General features: G+C 35.4%; 1 protein-coding gene across 1 annotated transcript in view; it reads right to left on the minus strand.

The window, feature by feature from the left end:
* PRDM5 (PR/SET domain 5) overlaps positions 1-22728 on the minus strand; it is an 89474-nt gene that overhangs the window by 21887 nt on the left and 44859 nt on the right. The window contains exons 12-14 of the mRNA XM_074867234.1: positions 21665-21758; positions 15809-15969; positions 12429-12522 (exon numbers count right to left, since the gene is read on the minus strand). Coding sequence (XP_074723335.1) covers positions 12429-12522; positions 15809-15969; positions 21665-21758 — 349 coding nt within the window. The remainder of the gene's footprint in view (positions 1-12428; positions 12523-15808; positions 15970-21664; positions 21759-22728) is intronic.

A 22728-nucleotide genomic window follows, 5' to 3' on the forward strand; every position in this document is an offset into this window, starting at 1 on the left:
AACTCTGTTAATGACAGCAGCAAAAAAAATGTGTAGCAAAATACCTGTGAAATACAAATTTTTTTCTCTCTTGTATTCTTCCATCTCTCAGAAAGCACAATTGTGTGAATTTGGCTTTTTGTTTTTAGGATGATGATAATTACTATGTTATAGCTGTGTTTTCATTGAGCAGTTTGAAATATGATACTCTCTCTTAACCCTTGATGTCTTTAATCCATGCCTCCAAAATTCAAACACACCAACAGTTGTCAGTACTCAAATATTTAATTAATTTAGCAGACATTTTTATGTTTTAGGGCTTTTGAATGTAGAAGTTAAAGCTTTCAGCAGTTTGTAAGCAGATGAGCGTTGACAGGTAGGAATTGTACCCCTCCTCCCTCTCTCCCCCATCCCCGAGTCTCTTTGAAGAGAAGGACTTTTGCTTTCAAAGGATGGTTTTGAATTTGTCTGAAATGCATTAACAGTGTCTTTCAGAAATTAACCATGGAAACCACGGTACTCGACGAGTAAGGCCTTAAGAGCTTTCAGCTGATGCCAGTAGAGGGCAACAGTATGACTTCATATCAACATGTTACACCTGAAAAAGTCTGGTTTCGAGCAGCTGTTACGTACAGTAAATTTTGAAAAAACTCCACGGTTCCAAAAATCAAGTTTACTATGTAACACAGACTGTGAGTTCTGACTTGACATTGTTTGATTACATCCTATTTTTCTAATTTATATAAACAACTTCTCATGCACTTACGTCATTAATAATAGTCAGTAAAACAACTTAAAAGATGACTCCAAGTAATTTTACTGTTGTTCTTTTTTATTTGCTTGCACCTAAACTTTGTAGCCTGGATGCCCAAAATATATACAAGCACTCTTGCATTTACACAAGCAACTGCTTCCCCTGTGCATACACATCTTTTAAACGTGTAACCTGTCTTCTACCTCAAAAAGTTTTAGGATTTTACAAAATTAACAGTGGGCCACTTAAAACAAATCTCTGCTTGCAACAGCCAAGTTGCTTAGAATAAATTTCTTACTCTCACTGTAACCAGTCCAAAGATGAGTTTGTGCCACTGTGCAAGAAATATATGGATATTTATAATTGGTTTTAATAAAAAAATAACTTGTATTTTAAAATTATTTGGTCTGTGAGCAGGAGTAAGATTCCCCTTATTTGACATCAGCCATGTGAAAATATAGTGTCTATTTTTAACTAGATGTTTTGAATCCCAGTGAAATTAAGAATAAAAGAAAGTTAGGATGAATTGCTCTCTGGAAAGGGACTAACTTTGTTGCCTGTCTGAGAATTGAATGAACTGCCCTCGGTCAATGCATCTTCTTCTCTTTTTACTGTATCAGGAGGCTAGGCAACTAATTCAGATTAGATGTTTGAATTTATGGACAGCAGATTTTGGCAAGATTATTACAATCCTATTTATTAACTTCTCTATCTCTGGTTAACTTCTCTCCTTGCTTCGGAACTAAACTAGGCAAACATTATTCATGCTACCAGTCAGTTGCTCGTAAGGATGATCCCAGTAACAGATTTGTCAATGAGACTACTGGGGAAGGAGGTGTTCCTCAAGAGAAGTCTTACACAGTCTATCCCACTTTATGTCCTGTAAAATAAACAGGAGCAGTGGATCCTTTCTCTAATACTGTGAGATGCAAATGGCATAAGATGACAACAGAAAAAAAACAGATTTGAAATAATGAATGCTAAATATATTCCTCCTACACATGAAGGTTTGCTGAAGTGCAATTGTCCACAAATGAGAGGGTTTTGTGCTTCAACAAAGTTTAGAATTGCCACTAAGAAAAACTGGAGAGCAAGTGTGATGTGATAAAAAGTCCTGGGAGGGTGACATTATCCATCAGTGTTTTCACGCTCATCTGCAATCATGCAAAGACCACCAAAAATCAATTATAAGCATTGGAGTGTTTAACTTCAGATCAACTCACACACAATAAATACTTGGAGATTTCCAGATGTAAAACTTCTCTGATCAGGAAAGGAAAGGATCCGTTATGAGGAGATTAAAAGTAAGAATGATTGAGACAAGCAAATGAAATGGTGTTGCAAGTCATGCATCCCTATTTCTCTTCTCCTCACAAAAAGGAGTTACTAAGCATCAAAAAGAAAGCAAGCTATTTCCCCTATGACAAACTACATTTTCTTCTTGGATTTGCTACTAGAAGCATGCATATGAGATACGGTGTCAAGGTGTGATAACGAGCAGGAAGTCACCTTAGGTAAAGTTGTTGATGTCAATTAACAATTACGCCATGTGCACTCTGCATTTTTATATAAATATTTTTAAATATAAATATGTATTAAATATAGAAATATCTTTATGTTTGGAGGCAATGATCAATCCTTACCAGGGGCATCATACTAAAGTAAATCATTGCACTGGTTTTTTATTATAAAGCCTTTTCATTGCAGTCAATCGTAGAATAAGTTTTCAAAGGTATTATTTCACAAAGTGAAGGCGGTTGGTTGGTACTTTTAAATTTAATTTGTGTAAAAAAATATGTATAATGTGGGGGGAAAACCTTTTAAATTCCAAATACACTACCAAGCCTTAATCCTAACACTTCACATTTGAAAAATATCCGAAGAAACGTGTGGCCTTCTATGTTATTGTTTGCAGCTCTGCCATTAAACCACAACTTAGACTATGATCTGCACTTTTCACTAAAACATTTCACCAGGCTTTCTACTTTAGCACAGTATCAAAATTCAGTAGGCATATTTAATATATCTTAATTTGACAGCTTGTCCAGTCAACATGCCCAGAAGTGATGGTGTGAATGCAATAATAACTAAGAACAATTGCTATCATTAAAATAGCAAAACATTCAAGCAAGACAGACTTAACAAATGCTGTGTTTACCCTCAAGTTACAGCTGACTGTCATGTCCCTGCTGTCCAAGAACAAACTGCTCAACACATTAATGGCACTTCTGTACAAATAACCCCAAATAAATAATCCTTGGATAAATTACAGTGGATTTAATATAATTCAAAGTCTAGACATTCTACTTCCAGATTTTGTATGAACAAAACCAAAGCTTTTAACATAATAAAAATAAATTTAACCCTAATACAAGGATTACAAAAAACAATTCCATGATTGAAAACCATATGGGATTTCGGTCTGCAAACATGTCATGATAGAACTGATTTTTTCTTTTTCTTCCTCAAGTGTGTACATTCTAGCTTGAGATCACAATACCTACTGGACCTTAATGTAGCATAAAAAGTTAAACACCGGATTCTTCCATTCCAGTTCAACTCAGGATGGACAGTTTCCTATGAGACATCTGCAATCAAAGGTGCTGTAAGGCAGTATTTAGAGTGAGTTTAGCACCCAAGATTTCCCAAACTCACATACCTCTGGGAGCAAAAGAATTAAGAAACAAAACCAAATACACATTAGTTCTTCAAGATTTCAGCAGCTACAGCTAGACATATAATAAGGACTTTGAGACACAATAATTAAAATTAGTCATATGCGTTGCTATTTTCACACTGTATTTTGCATTCGCTGTAGTCAGTTTAGACACAAAAAAAGCTAATTACAAAATCAGGCAGAAACCTGATATAAACACCAATGTTAGTGATTACTTTGAAACAACGATCTCAAGTAAGATTGATCAAGTATGTACTTTACAGGTGACAAATATATTCTCATCAAATGAGGCAACTGAAACACAGAACAGAGAAATAGTCCTACTCTGAAGCGACTGTAACAAAAGTGTCTGAAGAGATCAGCAAACCAAAAAAGAAACAGAGGTACAGAGAAGATGCTCAACAGCATGCTGAAGTATGCATTTGATGAACTACTTTCAGTCTTGGAAGCAGTCTCACAGAGCTCTTTCAAACCGTATACAGCCATTACTTCTATTTCATTCTGTTAAATTTGGAGTCATATTTACTGTCCCCATTCTCATGCATCTTGCTTGGTCACTTGTATACAATTCTCAGGTATGTACGTTAGCCTTCATGTACGAATTCCCTGGCTTTTTGTCTTTATTGGAACTAAACTGCTGTATTTAAAAATTAAGAATTTGAATTACGCAGTGAAGTTATCAAGGGGCTTTTCATACTTTTTAGTATGTCTGTGCTTGGTCAGGGGGTATTCAGCACCACTGGCCTAGGTCAACATTGACAAACATCAGAAAAAGACTTATGACAGACTGCACTGAACATCAGATCACGTGCAGTGTCTGTAACTTAAAAGGAATTGTTTTGTTCAGTTTTCTTTAAAAAATTAACAAATAATTATGGCTATGTGGTCCCTTAGAATTTTCCAGAGACCATTTACCGTATTCTAAACACAGCTCTGTTTCAGGTATTAAACTACTTAATATACGGATTAGAAGTTTATTTATTTTTAAAAAATATATATATGAGTTTATTATTTCAAAATGTCAATTTTCAGAACAGTTATAATAAAGTATGATCCTTTTTAAAGGCCTAATTTAAGACTGGGGTAGGGGAGAGGGGAAGAAGGGAGACTCCATCATCGCCCAACTGTGGTGGAAAGAAGGCAGTTCACCTGGGGAAGAATTTGGAGGCAAGGGGGCCATCTGGATCACACATGCAACACTCCATACCAGATGATCAACAGGGCAGCCCAGAATGGGAATTGCAAGAAGGCATTTTTAGACAGAGATAATCTGGGGTGATGACAGTATTCAACAGCAAGTAAGGATGGGCAAAAGGTTAACGGATATAACAAAATTATAATCTGTGACATATGCTTTAGAACATTATCTGCTCATACAGAGCACTTGACAGCTTTACACATTTATCCTCAGCTGCTGTTGCTCTGTATATGGTGTTCCCATCAAATTAAAAAAGAAGTTTGTGTCCGTAACTGTACAGAATTCAGTCAATACACTATACAAATATGTATACACACAGATACAAAGAAACCTACGATACACAGAACTGAATTTCTCCCACATGGAAAGAACTTCATTCAGAATTAAAATTAAGTTAAATAGGAACTCATGGAACCAAGTGATTTCAACAGAATTTAAATTAGAAAATGCCACAAAACCAAAGATTAAATATTCATACTTTAAGAAAATACTCAGTAAATTTCACCACCTTGGTGTTGTACAGCATTCTCACTCCTTGAGAAGACAAACATTTCTTCAAAATAATAAATTTTCTCTTGTATACAGGTGGCAGTTTTCTAGATACCAAGTAGCATTTTCAAAAGCATTTAATACCCTAGGTCTCTTGAGTATTTTTTCTAATTTTGATCAGGGATTCTAGGAAGGGAAAATAACAGGAGAGTGATCAAGAAACTTGGCCAACTGCAGCAGCTAGCTGCTCTCTTTACAACACCTGGACTAGTCTTAATCTGGACTAGACAATAAAAATAGTATTGTGGCCTGCAAAAAATTCTGGCCTGCCTGATTTTCAACCATTAAACGCTCAAAATTTAGCACTTTAGAAGATACAGAAGTACCCACACAAGAGTAGCTTTCTCGTGCCAAGAACCAAACAACTTCATGATTTGAAAGATAAAATACTTGTGGATGTCAGCTGAGACAAGACCCAGAAACACCAAATATACATGTAATTCTACATTCACTGTCAGCCAGATAAAGAAAAGGATAGCTCTTTGACTGCTCTGAGAACAGTCCTGCTGTTTGAGAGAAATGGAAAAACAGTACTCAGGTATGGGTCAATTAGAGACATTTCTTATGCATTCTTCATTTTAACCAACATTCAAACTTGGCAGACTCTGAAGACAAGAGATTAAATATTTCTGCTTTTTTTTTCCTTCATGATGATTAACAACACCAAGCCTGTGTATCTGTGAATGCTCCGATACTTGTGTATTTTCCAGGCACAAGGGAGAACTAGAATTGCTTTTATATAAGTCAACCAACTGCATTTTCCATTCACTAAAAATGGCCACATATTTAATAATAAAAAAACTCCAATGCTGTTCTTTTCAAAATAAGAGAAAACCAGATTGTTTTAACCATGTTTTTGCTACTAATACTCTTTCTTGTAAGTACTTAGCCATGTCTTATTCTCTGAGGCACGGAAGCAGTATTTTCCCAGCTGAGGTTTGTTTTCTGTAAAGTTTTTGGTTTATTCAGAGATTTCAGATTACCTCTAGCTAAGACCAATAGTCAAAATATTTGTCCTATCTGGTCCATAAAAATTACCATGATATATTTGACATTTTAGCTGTTTGTAACTAAATGAATTATAAAGACTAGTAAAGGACCCTAGAAAGTAAGACAGCTATCTGAATCTGCACAGTAAAGCATGAACTAACTACCACTATTACTTACTTACAGAGACTCTCATCAGTTCTACAGTGGTATTAAGACTTCAGTCACAACAAACCCCCCTGACAGACTTACTTTAAAGAATAAAACAGTTTCATTCTTTGCATCTATCAGTGGAATTAAGCAATTTGGTTTCCCTATGAATGGAGCATTAACATCTATGACTTCAGTGAACCCAATGGTCAACCAAATCTTTTAAAGTATATGCATTAATCAATCAGTAATTCATTTGATCTAAAGATGTCACTAGCATTCTCATAATCTATCCCTTATAAGAACATTTCTTCATTCACGGAAGCAGACAACAAGAAGCTGACAGCTCCATGAAACTTTACAGGTACTTTTAAAGATTTAACTGTTGTCTGGAGATAAATAGGACAATGATGTATAAACTGAAAGGTTTAGAAATGCAGAATCCTTACCTTTGAGGCCTTCCACAAGCTCCTTTTTAAACTCAGTAGATAAAAGAGAGATTATTTATAAGTTATTGAATAGAAACAACCTAACTGTAGACATTTGCAAGCTGTTCACTGACTAGATACAGATACATTTTTTCACATACTTCATTGTGATATGAGAGGAAGTTCCTTCAAGATTTCCATTTAACTTTTTTTTTTTAATGTAAAAAAATATAAAATACTTGTAAGGTAATTTGCCAGAAGATTTGCTAGAACGAGGATCCTGGCTGTACATTATTTCTTATGTACATAAACAAACAGTTGCCTGTTTCGCTATTAAGACTTTGGAGACATATTTTACACAGTAAAAAACAAGAGTTATACTGTACTTCAACTCATTACTTCAACTACTTTGAAGTCTTTTATGTTCATAGATGATTAAACTACTGTTAAGATTTTCATTATAACTCCACAACTAATTCTTTTTTTGTTTTTACATGAAAGTACAAAATCTGCACCTAGATTTTTATACAGTTGGACCTTAAATATGATTTTAAATATGCTCAAATGCCTAGTTAATCAAATTGTAGAAATGTGACTACAATGGCAAAGTTAGGACCATAACATCAGGCTCTCAAAGAGGATGAGAGACATCTCAAGAAGGCAACCAGCACCTAGTTATATGGGACAAGTATGATGAAAAGTTTTCATGAGCTTATGAAACAGCCTTTAATTATGCAAATGGAAATTGAAAAGGTAAGCTTAATTGTGTTGACACAAAGGATATGGAAGTCCATGGTCTGAATGCTTTTTGCTGTTTTAATGTAATCTCGTGGTATTATCTTTGATTCATGTGTATGGAAGCAAATTTACAAAGAACCTTCTCAACTCATGCTTACAAAATAGAGCTGCTTTTACCACATACCAGAGAATATAACATGTAAGAATGCCATATCAGGCTTTTAAATGGTATGGAATAGAAACAATAATCTTTTCAGAAAACATTTAAGACAGATGTAAAGTCATAGATATCTTACTGGCTTTTTATCAGGACTTTGACTAAATGTGATGTAAAGAGCAAAATAAGGTTACGTTTTAACCTATATTTGCATATGTAAGCATTTTCTGGAAACCATGTATGTCATCAGTTGTCCCTCACCAGTTCCTACATAACAAAGCAGGTAAAAGACAGCACAGAAGGGACAGAATTACAGTTAAAACACTCAATTCTCTTAACTCAGGAATAAATTACCCTGCAAATATAAACTACCTCACAACAACTTTCATTATTCCACAATTTGATGCGCTACATCCCCAAAATGGAAGGGATTACAATACAAGCAATTAGGAAAGCAACAGTATAAATATCAGCCAGATAAAATGCATGTGTGTGTTTATATATATATATATAAAAAACATAGGCACACACAAATGCACACACAAATACATACACACACAAACGAGACAGCAATTAACATATTTAAATACCTATGTATAAGGCAACTGCAAAGCTGCACAAACTGCAGCCAGTAACTGTTAACACTAAAAGCTGCTTGAAACTTTAGGGAAGTAATTAACCTCCTGGCCCGCAGTTTTCAAGCCCAAGGAGCAGACCATAGAATTACTTTTACAATTTATGAACAAGCCAAGGAATTTATATCACAGTCAGAGGATTCTTTTGCTGAATTAACCCCAGCTCCCTCTGACCCTAAGAAGTCATAAACCAACAGGATAGAGCAGAGGGAGAATGCACTATAGTGTTTCAGCTGACCTACAGAGCGCTGTCTCTGTCATGCCAAGGCTGGAAGCCCAGATGATAAATTACAGAGCAATATGCTAGGTTCAGATGCAAACATCAACCCCGTCTCTCTACACATGCACATGCAGACATGTTCACTCACCCCAAACCAGCTCAGTTTCTGCAAAAGGCCAAGTACTGTTAGGGCTCATTTACAGAGTCTTACTCTAAGATAAAAGAAGGAAGAAAATTGCTTATCGAGGAAGCATGCATACATCTGTGAGTAACAATATTTAAGAACACATGCTGCATATTAAATAAAAGCTGAAAACCCATTGAGCTTCTCTTTTTGTATATGAATTATTAAACATATCAAAATTACAATTCTAAAGCAAACCAGGAGGGTACACAAGAACCTCAACATTTATAACAAAGAGCTTTATAAATAAAAAAGGATAAAAATTGATACACAACTCTCTTTGAAAGAACTCTGCCTGGCTTTATTCTGTAAATACAGAACAAAGCCTCTTATACAAAGTAGCTAATAAAACAAAGTCTAGCTGACCACATGCACAGAGAATGGGATTACATAAACGTCTGCACCAGGACCTAATCACTAAGACATGAAGGTCTTCGCAATATTTACACTTATGATGTACTGCTTAGTTGCACCAAAAGCTTAGTCGCAGCTGAAGACTTATTCACAAAGATGAATCATCTCTTGAAAACGGACAGTGGCTGGTTGTTTCACTTCTAGCTCAGAATGAAGAGCCATACTTTGAAGTCTGACCACAAAAAAAAAAAAAAGGAGGGCACAGTTTTGAATTAATTCAAAACCACAGAATTTTATAGATATCAGGAGCATGAAGGATATAACACTGAAAAATTTAGAAACCAAACATCCATCACTGAATAAATTAAGTTTGTGGCTCCACTGTTTGATGAACTGAAAATTTCTTACCGCTCAGAAAATCCCTTAAAAGTTGTCATGGATTTTCACAATGCAGTGAACTTTACTACTAAAAGCCATTAAATGAGTACTCAACTTTTTTTGTACTGTTTGCAGATAACACTGACTCCCTTCACCAACTACCCTTACTTTCTTTGGAAATGATGCAAGCTATTCCTCAGAAACCTATGTTTCCTCACACACACTGAACACTGGACAACAATTTCCTCTTGTGATTAGTCTGCATGCATTGTGATCATAAACAAGTTGACTGACATCTTCATGTACAGCACAAGTCAAAACCACCTCTCCAGAAGTACAACATGAATCTAACTGGCATTTTCTCACTAAACCTCACATAAGGCATCTTGCCATACTACTTACAGATTATTTTTTTTAAACTACAAGTCACAACTCAGTGGCAACTCCCCCCTATCTTCACCCCCTTTCTTTTTCCCCACATTTCATCAGGATAATCAAGAAATAATCAGGAATCGTAATAGAATGACATCAAAAACAACCATGAGAACATATTTCAGTTCATTCCCAGTAAAGGATGTGAATCACAAAATTCTCCACCAAAAATGTGACTGACATCACAGTAGCAGACTGGAAAAGGAAAAGGACCAGGGTTTATTTATCACAGGCCATTACAAATTAATTCAGCAAGGCATTTTTCCTGAATTAGTAACTCTCTTTAAAATGAGTGCTTCTAGCTTTTTAGGTAAAGAAAGAGGCCTTGAAAATATCCTTCCTTCTGCAGTGTTCTTTTTTCATAAGTTGTTTTCACACTGCATATTCCTGTAACTCCAACCTGTATCATCTCCTGGCAAGGTAGTTTCTCCCGTATTTAATTTACAAATATACTGGAAATCTTCAGTGCCTTTCTATCTTAAGTAACTTCAAAATGTCATCGTTTACTGTTTCTCGTATAATAGTGGCTACAAAATTTGCAAGGCTCTATAGTCAAGGTTAAAGGTCTCTGGTGTGTGGTTTCATGAAACTCACCTTAGCCTAACTCCTAAATTTAGAAAAGCCTGCTTGAGAGAGCCTGAAACATTAAATGTAACTGGTAGCAGCACATGTGTGAAAAGCATTTTCACTCAGACAGCTATAAAGCATTTCCCAGGAGCTATCTGCACTACCAACCTGAAAAACTAGGGCCTTTCTACTCGTGCAATCTGATGTGTAACATCGACAGTACACAGAAAACATACCTAAGGTTTAAGGAAAAAGACTGTGAAGTAAGAAAAAAACAAAAGCACCACACTAGTAAAGGCAATAAATCAGACTTGCCTGCAAAAAACATTGGAATGTGAATCCAGAGATTTTAATGAAGAATTAGAGTAACATTTTGATATTCCTTTAAGTGGGGGGAGAGGAATCTGTAAGAGTCCTAATTTTCATGAAAGTTTAGTACGTCAAAATATCATTAAATTAAAGGGTAATGTAGTTCCTCATGGGATGGCAAGGTGAAGGTAAAGAAATATCCATGACTAAAACAGCAAGATAACTCAATTAAAAAAGTTAAGATAGATTAGAAACCGAGGCAGTCATATTCCTAGAAGCCTGGACTGATGTGCTGAGTGACTAACTAACAATACTACTGAATTGCTTCCTTTCGCTCCTGTCTACCTGATTAATTAAAGTACAGCCCAGGTGGGTAAGTGGATGGTCCTTCCAAAAGGCACAGTCCCCAAGGGTTTTCTAAATCCTCGTACCACATGCTCTATGAGTGCCGGGTTTTTTTCTTCCTCTTCTCTGCATCTTCAGGAAGTCAAAAAAAGACAATCCCACAGCTTACAGGACAGAAGACTTAAGAGAAAGACAGAGCAGGTGAGATTGCACAGGAAGGACTTTGAAAGGGGTTGATAAGGTGGAGTTGTTGAAGAAAGAACAAGAATAAAGAGGAGGACTGGACAGAACTGCTGCACTGCGATTCTGGGTCTTGCCAGCTTTGACCTTCAGTGTCTTTTGTGTCTCTGATTATACAGTATATGTGAACCACCCAAGCAGAATGTCTATACAGAGGCTTATATGTGTATGTTTTTATACAGCTGCTATGAGTGATAAAGATTTCAAACATGGAGTTTAGTAAAGAATAAAAGATAAAGATAAAAGTCAATTTTAGCCTTTTATCCTGACTGCAGGACCAGGATAAAAATTTCCTGGTGTGTATAGCAGTCAAATCCAAAAATATCAAAACCCAGTAAAACCCGTAGTCTTAAGAGGTGGTCTTGATGGACTGAAGCGATTAAGACTTTTCCAAACATAGTATAAAGCCAAATGATTAAAAACACCAACTCTGTCATCTCTCTGCAAACCAAATTTGCTTACGCAAAGTGAATGGAATGTCATAGGTAGGCTATTTGTTAACTGATGCTTTGACTGCCAAAGGCAAATCTATACCATTTTATCTTGGAAACAAATTATCACACAGAAACCCCTTTCAGTAGCCTGCCACTTATTTGAATGAAGCTCACAAAATGAAACCTATCAACATGACAACGTGACTAATTTATTTTCAGCGTGTTTACAGAAGCACATACATAACAACATGACAGGGAAACAGTATTGCAATTTGGGTGGCAATATAGAATAAGTTGCATAACTCGGACCCAGGACTATCAGGAGACCAGCAGAATGAGTCAGATGTTGCAACGGAAAACAAATTTTGAGTTACAGCATACGCAAGGTAGAATATTCTAATTTGGGTAATATGCAAGTTGTGATAAGGTCAGAAGCTACACTAATATAAAATCAGAGTTTCGAAACACCTTAGCAGCCACAGAGAGGAACTCGTATATATATATAAATATTCTTATATATAGACACATTCACACATAATTACAGTTGAGAATAGAATGTGGGTTTACACATTAAGCAGGTAAAATGGCTGAAAAAGATGCTGTGTTGGGCCTACCTGAAAATGTGCATTTCTGTTCGTAGATAGACATACTTCAGATACCTTGTTATATATTTAGAAAGTCTTCTCTGTTCATTACAATAAACAACGCTGTACCTGTATGGCTTCGAATATGAACTCTCAGTGTTCCATTGCTTGCAAACTTCTGTCCACAATATGGGCAAATCTTCTCTTTTTCTCCAGTGTGAGTCTACATGGGGTGGGGAAAGACAAGAATAAAAGCTTCAGCATAGCTTTAAAAGAAGTGAAATATGGAATATTTTAACTGTATTGACATTGACCACTATTATCTCCCTTACATATTTTATACCATCACATCAGGCAGATTCTAAGGAACTAGCTATAGGTGTTCTTTCAATTTTCTTCTAGAATTTCTAAACAAATCTCATCATTAATGGCAAAATATACTGGCTGTTCAGTTCCTAAGTGTACTATTTCCTAAATAGTTACTATTAAAAATGCCCAATTCACCTTTGTGTATTTTCATGATTGCAAGAATAAGACACCTATTTTTCAGTTTGACATCTGTGATAGTGGTTTCTAAACCAGCAAACAATAATTTGGTTACCTAATAAAACTAGTGTTCATAAATGGATCTATTTTTAAAAGCTTGTAATTTTACAGAATTTTATTACATTATGAAATGTATTGAAAATAGTTTACCTAACCTAGTATAACTTTTCCTGTTGTAAACTTGAACTGGAGCTTTAAAAGGTCTCTATGGAGATTTGTGCGTATGATTTCTGACTGATGCTCTCATATGAATGAAATACAGCCATCAGTTCATCTGAAGTATGACAGACAAGAAACCCTCAAAGTGCAAGTTTTCAGTGATTTCAGTCAACACAAATCGCATACTGGATCCTGTCTAGTTTCTAACATATGCTAGAATCAGATTGCATTTAGAGAATTGATCACGAGAAGTACATTCCAATTGTCACTAACACTAAATCATACACTGAGCTTGTCTTCTGAAACCAAGGTTTTAAGGCTAGAGCACCTTGCTAATATAAGAGTTATTTCAAAATGGAAAAAAAAAATAATCACAAACTCTCCCATCCAAACTGTGTGGTCAACAGCAAGACCATCTTGAAGTAAGCTACAGTAAGTTACATACACAAGTTCTCATAATTTTTCACACTGTACTTTCAACACCCAATTCTGAACTGAAGATTTATCAGCCTCTTGAATAATTTTTCCTTATAACTGTGACTGCTCTTTTAGTAGAGAATTGTGGATTACTTCATTTATAAGTGTTAATTTAAATGGGATAGGAAAGGTAACACATTAAATTATATGTACAGCTGACTACCTGGGTTTCAAGCTTTGCACATGACTCTGAAGATAGGGAAATTAATTCTTATGAAAGACATTGAAGTGACATAAAATTCTTCATTACATCATAAACACCTTACCCCACACAGTACATATTATGTTGCAGCTGAAGGAAGAGTAAATGAGATATCATTTCAATTCTGGATGGTCTTGCATAGTTTTCATTCCCTGGCATTAGGGATATGAATGTTAAATCCCTCTTGATTAGGATATAGTTAGTCAGAAATCACTTATATCTCTAACAGCAACATTGGGGGATACCAGGCAGGCAGCTATTAATTTGTTCCAAATGGGGGGGGGAAGGGAAAAAAAAAAATATTTCTGGGAGCAATACATTACAAGGCTCACAAACACACAGCTAGTCCTAGTCTGACAGCAGCACAAAGCAACAGCAATTACAATTAAGATGGAATGTCAAAGAAAGAAGAGGGATAAACAATAAACGCTAGCCACTTTCCATTAAAATACAAATACATATATGTATATGGCCATTTTTAAAGTGAAATAGTAAGTTATAATGAATTTTTTAGAAAGGAATCTAAGGAAAAGTTTAAAAATTTATGCATAGCTCTTCAGTGATTCCAGGTAATATTTTTGGATCTTATAATCCATTTTGGCAAGATCCTTCACAAAAAGTTAATCTTAAATCAGTGTATCAGTATTATAGGCTAGGTCTGTTACTCAAGTGATTAAAACAAGTAGATAAGGATGAAAAGGATTGTGCGTCTGAAAAGCAGTCTGCTTTTTTCAAACAAATCAGTTTGTCTAATGAAAGATACTATGCCTTCCTAAAGTCTTGCTCCCCAAGACATAATCAGAAACAAATTGCAAGCTTATTTTGTATACCCTTTATTTTTGAGTTCCTTAGACCAACATATTCAGGCTTGAAAAACAAATGTGCTTTAATACTCCTTATTCTAAAAGTAATACAAGAGAAAAGAGGAAGAATATCCTATAATACAAAGGTCTCTCTCTATTACAGCAAAACTCAACGGATTTCACACACTGAACAACTGACGAACCAGATTGTTTGAATCTCAATCATCTTACAGTACAGGTACTGAAGTCTACAAACAAGGCAACCCCATGTCATTCTAGTTCTTCTAAAGTACAGGTGAAAATCTTCCACTAAGTGTATCTGTGAGAAATATGTCTTGGTTACACAGCTATGTCACTCAATTACAGGAAACTTTACTTTCCAGCAACTATAATTACTAAGTAACTTAATGCATATTAAATATCAGACAAGCAGCATTTGAAACAGACTGAAGGCAGACAGACAGAAAATGCATTAACATACATTTAATGGAAGATCAAGACCTTTAAAAGACCACAAAAGAAACCACAAAGACTTTGTTCCTAGTTGGTTCCATTACTTTTTGCAATCTGTAAACATGTTAAAAATCAAGCACACATTAAGGAGGCAGTGCTGTCCAGTACATTAGAGAATTCAAGAGTCTGCTATCTCCTAATAACTTGGTTTAGTCTCCAAAGACATGTACTAGTTTCCACATATGTTAGACATGGTAGGGTTGGCAAGACATTGAAAGACTCCCTTACATTTTTTCCTCAATTTTAAATAAAGATTTGTGTTGTAATGCACAGTATTCACCATAAACATGTGCTGAAAATATTGTACCAAGTAACCAATTTTGCTATTACAATTTTACATGCATATATAAAGTGCACACTATCTGGCAAACAATATACGCATGCTGTTTTTCAACAAACTCTCACAATCTGCATTTGGTGACAACACCTCAGCTGACCTTCCTCAGCTGATTTGTTCTTGATATAGTTATTTTCTTCACATTTCTTCCATGTAACATAAATCTTACCTCAGGCCAAACTAGTGGGCAAGCTTTCTTCTAAAGTTTACCCCAATTCCGTTGCAGAGATCAGTGGAATAGAGTATGGCAAGAACAATGCAGCAAGTCCCATCCTGCCTGATGCTGGATCTATATAAATGCACCTGCTGCAGATTCTGCACACCACTATTGCAATAAGCATTTTAGGATGTTAAGCACCATCACAGTTTTCTACTGAAAAGCCAGAAATACAGAAGCATCTGGGGATTTTATGTTTAGTCACAACCTTAAGGACACAGTAGGAATAAATACGATAGAACTGGTTCTACTCACTTTTTTATGACTTTTCAGGACTGAGGGTGTCACAAAAGCTTTGTCACAGAGATCACACTTGTATTTCTTATGTCCATCATGTACAACTTGAATATGAACATTTAATGTGTCCTTTCTTTTGAAAGTAGCATCACAGTGATCACACTTGAAGGTCCTCTCACCTTATAAAGAGAAAAACAAGGTTTAAAGATACCAGATTTTTGTGGAAATGCACTAATGCTTACTGTTTCAGAAAAATTAATAAAAGCAGCAAAGACAAATGAAAAGCTGGGTCCTGAGAACAGGAAGAAAAAGAACATCACATCAGGTAAAAATGTCACTGGGAAATTAAGAAAGTAGTCATGACAACAACATAGCCAGAAATGTGAGATTAAACTCTATAGCCAAAGGTGAAACGGCAACCAGTGGAAATGACTTCCAGGGAAACGGAGCACAGGTTTTACCAGGACCTGCACTAACAGACTCTCTTTATGGTAACAAGCAAAAAAGATGTAATAGGCTTCATCTTTTGAAACTTAAATGGTAAGAGACGTTATCCTGAGTTTAAAAGAATTCTCAAAACAAGAAATACTTGCTTTGAGTAACCTATCTCATTCACCTCAATAGAGGCAAACTCATATGACAAAGATGAAATAACTTTTAAGTGTTATAACAGTATTACTATTCAAACTGTGGTGATGCCGTTGAAGGTTATGGCAGAAGCCAGGTTAATATTGCTAATAGTTTTAAAAATCAATGAATTACCTAAGAGAGGGGAAGAGACATTGTATTCTGAAAATCTGCATACATCTTTTGAGAGAAAAAAAAAAAAAAAAAGACGTGATTCTTCAGAGAAATCATTACAATGAACCTTCTCTTTATCACTACTGTGAATGCAGAAGACAATATTTTCTTCTATTTTTTAACTTCTTCATTAAAAGTACAATAAACATCTGAAACATGGCATTCATTCAGAGATTCACAGTCTAAACTGGAAATCAGGTGTCCATATTCCAAGCAGTTACATCACAAAGATCACCATTATCTAAGGACTATCCTCTTATTTTTCAGGATGGAGGTCTGATCTGCAGCCTCCTGTTTCACATGAGTAAGATACAGAGTTGTATGAGCACAAACTACTTCTACCAGCAGCAATGATCCATATGTACAGGTACACTTATTTCCTTGTTATAGCTCACTAAAGGATGAAATCATCCCAGCCTTGGTCCCAATGCAAAGGCCAATATGAATGGAAATCGATATCAGCGCGCTGATACCCATACAAAGCTACATGTTGAAGCCCATACAATGCTACATGTTGAAGTGACAAAAAACTTTTTCTCTTTATTACGTATTATACATGTAATACATGTAAGTGAAACTTATCAATACAGTGGTGCCTCAAGTACCCACAGACATCTCAAAGCCTAGATAGCCTGTTTCTGTCCCTCATAAATCACCCATAACCTTCACTCACATCCCTCCCCCCCCACCCCCCAAATCCTCTCATTTTCTGTTGGTTTGGATACAAAAGTGTTGTTGTCTTGGATGATACACAAAGAATATCCTAAAAGGTATTAGAATGTAAGTTGTATTATCCTAAAATACTTTCAGTGTAGCTATTCAGAAAATTTTTCAAGGTCAACAGGGGTGCAATTTAATGTGCTGTTATGTGGAGGTTTAACACTGATAATGCTTCTAACTGTTCAGTGAATTTCTTCAGCCCTCATCTTGGGAACATGAGACTACCCTGCTAACAAAGTGAAGTCATTACTATTTTTACTAAAGTAACGTGAAATTTTCTCCTGCTTCAACAAAGCAAAAAACATTCAAGTAATTTCTTTTTAAAATTACTTGTTATAAGAAGTTCTAGGCTTCATGGATTTTTTTTCTGTGGTCATTTGTTTCTTTCCATCTCTTAATAACTTAGCTTCGAGTCTAAAAATAAATTGGAAAAAAAAAATGAAGCAATGAACAAATTGCCATGTCTTCTGAAGAAAGAAATATTTGTATGATTTCCATAAATTTACATGATATCCTTATGGTTTAAGACATGATTCAACATTTGTTGAGTTTCAGGAGGATTTGTCCTTTTTATCTTAAAGTTTTGTTTGCAATCATCCCTATCATTTTCAGTACTGCACTTCTATTTGGAGATAAATGGCTTTCAAACAACAACAAAAAATAATAAGGTAGTAAGAGATCAACCAGTTTTCAAATAAAAAAATTTCCAAAGTCAGGGAATTTCTGAACATATTGTTCAACCGTATCTCCTCTGTGTGTACACATTATAATATTCTTCCACTATATATACTTGCAATGCCAAGTATGTATTTAGCCAAGTTCTGGCTTCAGTTTAGCAAAACTTTTCAACATGCAAAGTAATGGGAAGCCTAGAATTGGGCATTTTTTCAAATGTTATCCTGGATGAAGGTAAATAATCAGTGTTTCTCCTCAGTTTCCTTATTTAGCAGAAACCCTCTATCTCATTACAGAAAAGCCATCAGAACACTGTCTCTACTCACAGTTGGCTCACTGAACAGTCTTTATGTCTTGTCCTTTTTTTTTAAGCAATAGACAAAGACACACAAAAACTTAATGAAAAAAATACCATTAATACACAACTATAGAAGGCATCTCAGAAGGTTCCTCAACAGCATAAGTAAAAGTCTAGATCACTTGCACCAAGATACGAGTACTAAAACTCCCTGAGCAGCTCTGGAAATACTCTTGTAGAATATTGCAGGAAAAAACAGAGCTGTGCAACCTATTTCATGATACCTCATTGTTGTGATAAAGAACAAACAGATTTCATATGGTAAATGTAAAAACACATCTGTTGCTTAAGAACTATCACTGCCAAAACACAAACTCTTTGCACTGCCTTTGGCAGATAAGAGTAATATTAAAGTTACCAAATAAATTTCTAATATTAATGTATAAGAAATAAAGAAAGAATTTTCATTTTATATTTTCAGTCAGCAGGTTTGCACTGTGCTAGATCAAGAAGTTTGTTACAAAATAAAATAGCAAAAGATATACATAGATTCTCTTCAGGCCTAGGCACTCTAGAGAATGGCCATAAACAAGAAAGTATATGATTGACTTCAGCTCTTGAAACCACTGAAGGGGGAAAACATTTTCAGTGTACTTGACGTGAAACTACAATATCAATATCCATAAATGCCTCCAAAGATGGCAACAGAGCACTGACGTAATATATCCTAGAGTACTTTCCCTCAGAAATACACAGCATAATGTAAGTGTCCTTCTGGTGCTGGCTTTATCTACTCCACTGATGCACTCTCCTTATGACAAAACAAGACAATGAAAATCAGGGCTACTTGTGCTTTACTTGAAATGAGCAATCTTCAGTGCCTGCTTCTGCTGATCCATGTAGAAGGAGCTTATTAGTATTTCTCCTATTAACAAACATGTAGATTTTTACTCTGGAAAGAAAATACATTAAAAGGATGATGTCCTCAACAAACGCAACCCTGTTCATACATGCAATCCCAGACAACTGAATGATTCCAGTGAAAATGCTCAGGGCTACTCATTCTTGTTAGCCAGCTCTCTTACAGCCTCATGAGCTAGTATTAGCTAGCATACGCTAGCTTTCTAAACACTAGAGCTGAGAATAAAAGATTAGCTCCAGCATTGCCAATGACATAATGAGAACAGTTACTAAAAGTATTATCAGCAGCATACCTAAGAAAAGTTTGTCTGACTCTCAGAAAACAAGTTACATTTACACAGCTATAACCCAGAAGAAAAAAAAAAGTTAGGATTTTTTTTGTTTATTTGTTAGACATATTTCACCTTGAATTTTGAAAGTTATATCCATAATGCCTTTTCTAATTTCAAGGCAGGAACACCTGAAAAGTGAGTTTATGGATTTTTTTCCAGTAAATTAAGTTTGTAAAATAAAATTTAAGTCATTCTACATCATTCTGCACAGTGCCTGATTCTAAAACAACAAAGGGATATTGAATTTAAAAGAAATATATGATGTAGGCTGAACTTCAATTTTTCCTAGAAGTTTCAAGCTTCACAAGCTATTTTTTCTTTCCTACAGGACAAAACAGTAAAGCCAGACAAATACATCTAGAGATTCTGGTTTATTTATCTCCTTTCTTTATAGAACAGGTTTTTTCTCAGTGCTATGAGAGGGACTATCATCCAGCTATAGCAGGACAATGCCTGTAATTCTGAGTTATTTCAAATATGAGAAACTCATTATCATGGCAGCACAACTTGTCGGTCTCAGAGTTAGGTCATGAGGGGAAGAGTTCTACATTTCTTCATGGGAAACACAAACTCTTCTCTGACAACAGCAGAGTCCCTTGTTTTAAACACAGCCTTGAACTGAAAACTGTTTATTCTTCAGTTCATCCTAGTAACAACTTTCACTTTGCTATTGGACTGTCAACACTTCTTTTATAGGACTCTACAGACAAGAGAAATGCAGTATGACTGTAAAAGCTTTGCTTATATTCTGCTGTATTAAAAGGCCTCCTTGTTAAGTTGGTCAGTTGTTGGGGGTTTTTTTCCAAAGAAAGAAAAAAAAATGTTTAAAAATATTCCCTGTGATTAATAAAAACACCAAAATATTATCAATTTAAGGCTTTGACTCGTTTTGGAGACAGTTTTAGCTAAGACAGCAGAAGTTACCACCCTCAAACACCTACTCTGTCCTTCAGTAAGACATGTCTCCTTTCGCACCAAGGAAGACTGACTAAACAATGTCTTTGCCACTGCAGTTCACAGTTTGGTACACTTAAGATCTGCTTAAATAGTGATGGATCAGGAACAGCTAAACCTTCCACAAATCACAATCCTAACTCGAACATCTCAAGTTTCCTGAGCTCCCATCCTCCTAAGAAAAGTCAAAGTATATGTTTTTAGAGAGACCTTTAGCAAGGCCTACAAATCTGCCTACTGTGAATTACTGCTTTTGGATATTCTGCAAATGCTTGGCTCATTAGTACACACATTACATTAGGTTTTTAACTTTTTCCCCCCATCATTTTTAACATTAGAAAAATATTTTACAAAACTCAGTGCTTTATGAAATTGCAGAAACTTTGAAAGACAACTGTAAAAGAACAAACTAAACACATCAGTCTAATAATTCATCTAACAGAAACACTGTTATACAGGAATAAAACAGGAATAAAAGGTTTGTGGTTTTCTTAATTATACTGACTTAAATATTCCCCAAATCAAAATACTGTCTTCTAAGCTACAAGGATTTTAGATCATGAATATTTTCTAAAATCTAAATTGCTGACATTCACAGGGTTGAACGGTAGTCTAGGGCTTTGTAAATATTAAAGACAGAGAAAATTCCACCAAAAATAGATCTTTACACAGTCAGTTAAAAACCAGTACAGAATGCCAAGAACAAGTTACTCATGGGGGGAAAAGGCCACAGGATTTCTCTGGGCTGCTAATTCTGTGCCAGAGACAGGAAACATTAGCCTGGGCTGGCACAGGAGAGAGAATCTCAGTTTCAAGCTCTAAAATGGATTACCTACGAAAGCTGAGTAAGCTACCAAGTCATCTCTGCTTCCATTTTTCCTTTCTTAAAATGAAGGTGACACTATCACACTTAATGCAGAAATAAATCTCTTGTCATCAGGCCTCAAATCATTGTTAGATTTTTTACAGCATATTTGGATTTGCATTTAAGTGCATTTAAAGACAAGGTTTGAATTTGGCTCTGAATCTTCTAACTCCCTGGGATTAGAGTTGTATCTTAATACTAATTTAATACAGCAAGTTGCATATTGGAGCAAGGTGCCATATGTCTGTTTTTCTCAGTCAAATGTGAGAAATGAGGAAGTTCTTTTTCCTCTCTGATTTAGCACTTACTGTTATGGATTAACAGATGTCTTTGTAGAGAGAATGGGGTTCGGAACAAAGCTTTGCATTCCTCACACTGGAATGGTCTCTCTTCAGAATGCGTCTGCAGATGAAAGACAACATGTCAGAGGAAAGGTTCAGGGAAATCAATTAGCTGTCATTACAGTAATTATAGCTAATTTTCTAGACTGGATTCAGGAGGGGATATCATAGCAATTTGAAACATCAGGAGATGAAGAATTAAAACAATCATTCCGCCATTATCCAGAATTCTGAAAGTCAGCATAGCACTACCAAATAAATGTACCTTCTCAGCTCTCAGAAGTGTTACATGGAGTGTGCATGTAAACAGAAACAAAAATATTGAATAACCAGGAAAAAAAAAGGATAAGCTCAGTTGCATTGCTTCATTAGTACTAACACTGGCCTTAAGCACTTACTAATATGAATAAATGACTTAAAATTAACACATGTACACAAAACCCTTTATCTCAGTTAAGTTTGAAGGTAAAACTGGTCTGATTATCTCAAGATAGTATCAAAAATTTGGCAAAGAAAATTTTTCACATCATGAGACTAGTCTTACATATCCTTGTTTCAGCTTATTGAATTAAAAAAAAAAAATTCATAGAAGCATTCGTACCGAGATTTTTGTTTACTGTAGAAAAATTCATCATAACTGAGAAACAGCCTCTAAGCCATAAATAAAATAAACGGCTAAGCTTAGATGAATCTCTCAAACTGCAGAGTTGCTGAAGCAAATGTCTTTTCTGCAGCCTGGGAAACATTCAGCTTCGTTCTACTTTTGTAAATTGCAAAGCACTTTCCCTGTTTCCTAGTATTATTAAGTGCTGTCCCACTGTAGAGAGTAAATTAATCCGTACAATTTACTGTCTACCCAATTTCCCACTATTTTTGCAAAGGAAAGCAAGTTTTTAAAGCATCAGTGTCTAAACATTGTATTAGCTCACAAGGACCTTAAGTAGAAGTTGCAGGGCCAAGAGGAAAAGGACAGTAAGTTTTTTCTAATACGCACAAAATTAGGTAAATGAGTTAATTTTGTATACTAAGGG

This window comes from Strix uralensis, chromosome 4 (genome assembly GCF_047716275.1).
Source record: "Strix uralensis isolate ZFMK-TIS-50842 chromosome 4, bStrUra1, whole genome shotgun sequence".
Taxonomy (NCBI): Eukaryota; Metazoa; Chordata; class Aves; order Strigiformes; family Strigidae; genus Strix; species Strix uralensis.